This window comes from Leptopilina heterotoma, unplaced genomic scaffold (assembly GCF_015476425.1).
Source record: "Leptopilina heterotoma isolate Lh14 unplaced genomic scaffold, ASM1547642v1 Lhet_18, whole genome shotgun sequence".
In the NCBI taxonomy this organism is placed as follows: domain Eukaryota; kingdom Metazoa; phylum Arthropoda; class Insecta; order Hymenoptera; family Figitidae; genus Leptopilina; species Leptopilina heterotoma.
This window is the reverse complement of record NW_025110896.1, coordinates 825,846-833,908: the sequence shown is the minus strand read 5'-3', so window position 1 is coordinate 833,908 and position 8,063 is coordinate 825,846. Positions and strand designations below refer to the sequence as shown.

At 24.1% G+C, this 8,063-nt stretch overlaps 1 protein-coding gene and 1 long non-coding RNA gene across 4 annotated transcripts; both read left to right on the top strand.

Annotated features, from left to right (window-relative positions):
- The first annotated feature begins 9 nt into the window (after positions 1 to 9).
- Positions 10 to 2,741, top strand: LOC122499971. Of its 2 annotated transcripts, none has more exons than XR_006301413.1 (2): positions 10 to 144; positions 1,716 to 2,741. It is a non-coding gene; the product is annotated as an uncharacterized LOC122499971 (long non-coding RNA). The 2 variants fall into 2 exon arrangements; XR_006301414.1 differs by lacking the exon at positions 10 to 144 and adding an exon at positions 850 to 1,107.
- Positions 2,742 to 3,420: 679 nt separating this feature from the next.
- On the top strand, positions 3,421 to 7,688 carry LOC122499967 (speckle-type POZ protein-like). Of its 2 annotated transcripts, XR_006301412.1 has the most exons (4): positions 3,421 to 3,569; positions 4,162 to 4,363; positions 4,489 to 6,044; positions 6,563 to 7,688. XR_006301412.1 is itself a non-coding variant. In XM_043608575.1 (2 exons), the coding sequence occupies exon 2, from the start codon at positions 6,609 to 6,611 to the stop codon at positions 7,515 to 7,517; it is 909 nt and encodes a 302-aa protein (XP_043464510.1). In that variant the 5' UTR covers positions 5,774 to 6,044; positions 6,563 to 6,608; the 3' UTR covers positions 7,518 to 7,688. The 2 variants fall into 2 exon arrangements, 1 of the variants encoding a protein (XP_043464510.1); XM_043608575.1 differs by lacking the exons at positions 3,421 to 3,569; positions 4,162 to 4,363 and having other exon boundaries at positions 5,774 to 6,044.
- Positions 7,689 to 8,063: the final 375 nt, after the last annotated feature.

Sequence of the window (8,063 nt, the reverse complement as noted above, 5' to 3'; positions counted from 1 at the left end):
ACTGTTCAATTCGTAGTTTGTCGCCGTCACGATAGTGACAAATTAAATTAAATTCATTGTAGGACATGGAAATAAAATTAACGAAAAATTGAGATTATACTTCGATTATTTTTCCACTAAGGATTTACTGGCATTTTTATTTACGTAAGTATTCAATTTATATTAATTTATCTCTTAATTCTATTTTTCTTTCTATCTCCAGAAATCTCTGAAAACAATATTTTTAATAGAAGTTTATTAAAAAAATAATATTTAGATGCTTTTGCATATGCTTTTCAAAAATAAAAAGTGTTTAAAAGGAAAAAGATTTTTTTTTTACTTTCAAGAGAAGAATTTATGTACTGAAATTTTTTACTCTAAAAAAAGTTCTATTTTATTTTTTTTAATAAGTATTTATTATTTAATTAATAAATTTCGATTAGTTTGACGCTTTACTAGGATAAATTAAATAACTTAAAAATAAGTCAACAATATTCTATTTTTGAATTTCCTTAAAATTTGAACGTATTTATATAAGCAAAAAAACCATTTCCGTTAAAGTTTCTTTTAATATCCAAAATAATTTTTTTTTAATAATACAAATTAAATATATCGTCGTTCATAAATTAAAGTTCAAAACTTTAGGAACATATTTTTGAATATATTGCAAAACATAATTAAAAATTTGAAACGATTAACTTGTTTAGTTAAAAAATGTTATAATTATACTTTTTATAAGTTTATTTGTTGAATTCGTTTTTTATTCAAATGGAAAAATAATCGGAATTGATTGATCTATCGTTAGATGGAATTTTATATAATCAAACGTCCGCCGCGATAAAATTTTTCGATATCAGCACCCTCTGAACTGTTAAAATTGAGAATAGAAATCGGAGTACTATGTACTAGTCAATTAATGTTACAAAGCGTTAGCTCAATTCGAAGTTCATCGTAGCTACGTGTATGATGATTAAAATCATTGCGAGAATCAAAAGTAACAAAGATTAACGAAAAATTGTGATATTCCTGGATTTTTTCTTTAACTTACGAAGAATTTGCTCTAATTTTCACTTACGTAATTCTTCAATTTATAATTATTCTAATAATTCTTTTTAATGAAAGAATATTGTAAGTGATTTTTCATGTTCTTTTTAAAAATATATAGTATGTTTACAAAGAACAAATTTTTTTTATCAATTTAATATAAGTGATGACTAATTAAAGAGTTCTTTATGGCAGATATTATTTTCTTGTATTAAAATTTTTTTTAAATTTTTAAATTGCATAAGTAGATTAAATCGTTTCATCTAAAATTTTAGTGAGAAATAAAAAACATTTAGTGAAAATAATTATACTAATGTAAATTAGTGTCATACTTTTCAAAAATTAGATATAGAGAGTATAAATACAAATTTTTATTTCGTCACTTGTAAATCAATATATTTTGAAGAATATGATTTAAAAAACATTGTTTTAAAGAGGTATATTTGAATAAGAAATAAATAAGTTTCGTTTATTTGAACTTTCTTTCTTCTATATTTAATGACAAGGAGCTTTATTTAGATTGCAAAAACTTGTAATTAAATAAATTGATTAATAAATTATGGAACTTATGTTATTTATAATAGTATTTTCCAATTATTTTTATGATTATTCTCATTACTTAATTCATCAGTAATGAATGATTTTTGGAGGCCCTTTACAACTTTTTTGTAATTAATATAATTTTTTTTTAGGAATTATTAACGGTTTGCAGTAAATCTTTGCACTTTTTTTTAAATATGGAATTTCACAAATATTTTTCCAATACACTCAGAATAATCGACAAATCTATGGATATCTTTCAAACAGAAAATAATTACATAGGATTACAAATTCTTAAAAAAAAAGTTAAGTCACAATCATATATTTGCCAAATAATATTTAATTCCAATCCAAAAATTGATTTTTATTTAAGATTGGAAGACATTGATGGTAATGGGATTCGTAGTAGCATTGGATTTTTACAAACAGTACCAAATACACACTATCAAATAACTCTTTATCACACAAACACTAAAGGCGAAATGAGAATGAATGATACAATTAACTTAACCGAAATAACAAAAGGTGTTACTTCTAAATTTAAGAAACAGTTTTGTTTAACTAATGAGGATGATTTATTTATTTGGATAGTGTTAGAAATAAAGGAAGTAAAATCATCTGCGGAAATAGATATTCCAAAAAATGAAATGTCTGCGAAATTTCTCTCTCTCTATATGAGGAAAAAAAATTAACTGACTTCAAAATAATCTGCAAAGATCAAGAATTTTGCGTACATAAAATAATTCTTGTGTGTCAATCCGATGTTTTTCAAGCAATGTTTGAAAATCAAATGATAGAATCTCGAGAGAATGTACTTGTAATAAGTGATTTTGAACCAAATATTGTAGAATTAATGATTCGTTATCTTTATTCTGATGAAATGACAAAATCACTATCTGAAGAAGAATTTAAACAATTATTATTAATTGCAAACAAGTATAATTTGGAGAAATTGGAAAAAATTTGTTTCAACGAGATTTTGAATGTAGTAAAAACCTTTAAGCAAGCTGCTGATTTAATAATTTTTACTAAATTTAACAATTTTGTCGACATGAAAGAGTTGGTAATTGAATTTATGAAAAAAAAGAAAAATATTTTAATGTAAAAAATTCTTTGTTTAATATCAGCGCTAACAGGGTTGTATGTTAAAACCTTAAAAGTTTTATTCTAATTTATTGTTCATAATTATTCTTGTTCCGGTTGAACTGAAAAATATTGTCCTGTAAAAATTTTTATTGTATTATTTAATAAAAATATCCTTTTTATTTATAAAATCCTAGCAGTTATATTATTTTAGCTACTAGGTACATTGATAATTATCAATACTTTAGTACCTTGAAAATTTAATAAATGTGATAACTATTTTCTCGCAATAAATAAAATACAACGATTATTTTTCACTCATACGTTTTTTTTTATATTTTTAGTTTTTTTGGAATTATGGAATTATAAAGTATTTTCATTGAATTGAATTAATTGAATTATTTTTTTTATTTTCATAAATATTTTTAAACTTGAAATATTAGTCAGGAAATATAAATTATATGTTAAATTAAAAAACAGCCGCACAAAAGTTGTTCGACTTCAGCATCTTCTAGACAACAGGATTGAGAATTAAAATCTTAGAATCAGCCCAGTAAGAAGTAGGGAATTGAGAAGAATTAAAAAATTTTAAGTTATTACAGAAAAGTTTTTACTTTTACTTTTTCTTTCTGTATAAACCATCAAAGTCTAAAAAAATATTTGTTGAATTTTTTTCTTTTTCTCGTATTATCACTGTTGCTGTATCATACTTATTGTACAAAATCTAATCTAATCTAATCATATTGTGCAAAATATATATAATATATATATATTGTAAAAGCAATGATTAGTTATCTATATTCTGAATCACTATTTGAAGACGAATTCAAACAACTCTTTAAAAACTTTTTTGTTCTAAGTTGTTCAAAAGTGTTCTTTCAGTTGAAACGAAACAATATCTTGTGAAAATTGTTACTATATAGGTACGTTATGATAAAATATTCATAAAATTCCTGCAGTTAGTATTTGTAATTACTACAGATATTGATAATTATCAATTTTTTAGTACTTTGAAAAATTAAGAAATGTGATACTTAACTTATTACTTATATACTTATTTTCTCGCAATAAATAAAATTCAACGATTATTTTTCACTTTATTTTTTTTATATTTTTAGTCGTCCTGGAATTTATTTAGGTACTATAGTTAACAAATTATTGCACTTTTATTTACGTAAGTTTTTAATTAAAGGAATTTGAACCATTATAACGTTACAGTTTTAAAACAAATACTTTCAACAAATTGTTACGTCATAATGGTTCAAATGCCCTTAATTACTCTTATGGAGTATTTTTATTGAAAAAAGCTTTATTAAAAATATTTAATTATTACTATGTAAAATATTCTGTAGCAATTAATTAAATTAATTATTTTTTATTTTCATGCATATTATTTTTATACTCGAAATATTAGTCAGAATTCGTATCAAGTTTTACAGAACTGCTCAATTGCTGTTTCAGCTATACGTCCTAACCATACTCGTATGTCAAAATTGCCATTATCATTTTTTTCAGTGTAGCCGCCACGATAGTGACAAATTCAAATAAAAGCATTGTGTGACTTGGAAATAAAATTAACGAAAAATTGAAATTTTTAAATTATTCTTCAATAGATAATTAGAAAACTAAAATTTTATTTCACCACTCTCTGGACTATAGGATTGAGAATTAAAATTGACGAAGGATTTATATGATAGAGAGCGCCAAATTGACAGAGGTAAGTATTTTAATTTTATAATTATTTATTTATTTAAAGAATTTATATGTCAATTTATTTTAGTAAATATCGTAATAATAAATATTTTATTAGATCGATTTATTTAAAAATAATAATATTTGCAGAATTTATAAACGTCGAGTATCAGGAACAAGGATTTTTTTTAAATTATGGCGACCGTGGTAAATTTTTCTCCCATAACAAAAGATCTTGTTGAAAAGGTTTTGCTTGATTCTGATGATACATCTGTTCGTTGGCTGCAAATAACAATTCCCAACAAAAGTTTTGTGTCAGGAATATCTAAAGCGTCATTAATCAATTTTGGCTTTGATTGTAAACTAGAGTTTTATAAAGCTGAAAACGATTTCCGTGCGTTCATGAAATTTAATGAATGTACTTTAAAAAAAAAATTTAAAGTCACTTGTTATGAAGTACACAATCAGTATGTATATATGGGAAAAACCACTGAAATAAACACTAGTCTGTTTAATGCTTTCATCTGTGTTGCAGATTTTTACATTTTGAATAGGGACTCCTCTAATGACATTAGTTTTATCTGCAAGATAGAGCAGATAAATGTTCCTGATTTAGATGTTGTTATTTCTAAAAATATAACGTCTGCGAAATTTCTCTCTCTTTACGAAGAAAAAAAATTAACAGATTTTAAAATAATTTGTGAAGATCAAGAATTTTGCGTACATAAAATAATTCTTGTGTGTCAATCCGATGTATTTCAAGCCATGTTTGAAAATCCAATGAAAGAATCTCAAGAAAATGTACTTACTGTTAGTGATTTTGAACCAAAAATTGTTCAAGCAATGATTAGATATTTATATACTGATGAAATCACAGAAAATCTATCTGAAGACGAATTGAAACAATTATTATTGATAGCGAACAAATATAATTTGGAAGATTTGAAAAAACTCTCTTTAAAGAAAATATGTAAATTAATAAAAGACTTCAAAGGAGCATACGAATTACTTTTATATATTGAATCCTATAATTTCGATGATTTGAGGGATTTAATGATTAAATTCATGAGCGATAATGCACATTTACTGTCAAAAAAATAATATTTCGATCAGAACATTTGTTAATTTAATTAACTGTATGTCCATGTTTGTAAAAACAACTCTTAAGTTCTGAAAATTTATTATTGTATGGATTTTTTTTGTTCGTTCCTACTTTTATAAGAATGTATACTTCTGCTAATTAATAAATCTACTGCGTTCTTAACTTAGTGGACTGCATTTTTTATATATTTTTATGTGTAAATTTCAGGAAAAATAAAAACAGGATTTTTATTGAAAATATTTAACTATGTGAAATATTTTATAGTAATTAATTAAATTAAATATTTTGTTTTTTAATACATATTTTTATACTTGAAATATTAGTAGGAAAATATAAACTGTAAAATTAAAAAACAGCCGCGCAAAAATTTTTCGACTTAAGCACACTCTGGACAACAGAATTGAGAATTAAAATCTTCGAAAGAGTGAATTCAAATCAAGTGTTATAGAGAACTGTTCAATTCGCAGCATTCGCAGTTTGTCGCCGTCACGATAGTGACAAATTAAAGTAAATTCATTGTGGGACATGTAAATAAAATTAACGAAAAATTGAGATTATTCTTCGATTATTTACCTACTAAGTATTTACTGGCATTTTTATTTACGTAAGTCTTCAATTTATAATAATTTTTATAATTTTTTTTAATGCAAAAGAGTATTTTAGTATGTTTTGTATATTCTTTTCAAAAATGTATAGTACGTTTACAGAGAAAAATGTTTGTTTATCAATTTAAGTGATGACTAATTAAAGAGTGATTTAAGACAGGAATTATTTTCTTGTATTGAATTTTCTTCTGGTTTCTTCTTTTGGCAAAATTTTTTGATATTTGCACAAAGTAAATGTTCAGTAGAGAGACTTTAAGTTACTAAACCGCAATAGTTACTGATACATTAAGTAATGAAATTAATAGATCATGTTTCACGATTCTTAATGACGAGGAGCTTTATTCAGATTGCAAAAACTTGTAAGTAAATATAAATATTGATTATTAAAATAATAAAACTTATGTTATTTAGTATTTTTTAATAATTTTTATGATTATTCTCATTACTTAATGCACCACTAACAAATGATTTTCGGAGATCCTCTAAAACTTTTTTGTAATCAATATATTTTTTTTAGGAATTATTAAAGGTTTGCAGTAAATCTTTGCACTTTTTTCAAAAATATGCCAGTTGGTATACAAATTTCCAATGCATTCAGACAACTTGGCGAATCTGCGGATATTCTTCCGGGAAAATATATTAATTACATAGGATTAATATTTACTAATGAAGAAGTAAAGTCAAAATCACCTCCTCCCATGATCACATTTCAAAAGAATCCAACAATTTCATTTTATTTTAAATTGGAAGACATTGATGGTATTAGGTTTAGTTGTAGCATTGCATTTTCACAAACAGTACCGAATACACACTATCAAATAACACTTTATCACACAAACTCTTTAGGCGAAATGAAAATGAATGATACAATTAACTTAACCGAAATAACAAAAGGCATTACTTCTAAATTTAAGAAACAGTTTTGTTTAACTAATGAGGATGATTCAAATATTTACATATTGTTAAAAATAAAGGAAGTAAAACCATCTGAGGAAATAGATATTCCAAAAAATCAAATGTCTGTGAAATTTCTCTCTCTATATGAGGAAAAAAAATTAACTGACTTCAAAATAATCTGCAAAGATCAAGAATTTTGCGTTCATAAACTGATTCTCGTTTGTCAGTCCGATGTTTTTCAAGCAATGTTTGAAAATCCAATGATAGAATCTCGAGAGAATGTACTTGTAATAAGTGATTTTGAACCAAAAATTGTAGAAGTAATGATTCGTTATCTTTATTCTGATGAAATGACAGAATCACTATCTGAAGACGAATTTAAACAATTATTATTAATTGCAAACAAATATAATTTGGAAAAATTGGAAAAAATTTGTTTCAGCGAGATTTTGAAAGTAATAAAAACCTTTGAGCAAGCTGTAGATTTAGCTATTTTAACTGATTCTCACAATTTTGTCGATATGAAAAAGTTGGTAATTCAATTTATAAGAGAAAATAAAAATATTATGATGTAAAAAATTCTTACTTTAATATAAGCGTTAACAGAGGGTTGTATGTTAAAACTTAAAAAGTTTTCTGTTGTAATTTATTGTTTAGAATTATTCTTCTTTCGGTTGAACAGAAAAATTTTCCTGTAAAAATTTTTATTGTATGATTCAATAAAAGTCTTTTGTTTATTTGCAAAATCCCTGCAATTAAATTATTTTGAACAACTATATTTATGATTATCAATTAAGTACTTTCTAAAATTAATAAATGTGATATTTAATTATTGCTCTCAATAAATAAAACTCAATGATTATTTTTCACTCATACGTCTATAATTTTTTTTTCATGTTTTTATTTGACTCCTGGAATTTATTTACTTGCTAACAAATTGCCGGTACTTTTATTTATGTAACTTTTCAATGAATAGTTCTGTTGTGGACTATTTTTATATCAAAACAAAAGTTCTATTGAGAATATTTAATTATTACTATATGTGAAAATTTCTTTAGCAATCAATTAAGTTATTTTTTTTTTATTTTCATACATATTTTTATACTTCAAATGTTAGTCAC

Coding starts and splice junctions, on each gene's coding strand:
- LOC122499967 (XM_043608575.1), top strand. CDS start 6,609: ATGCCAGTTGGTATACAAATTTCCAATGCATTCAGACAACTTGGCGAA.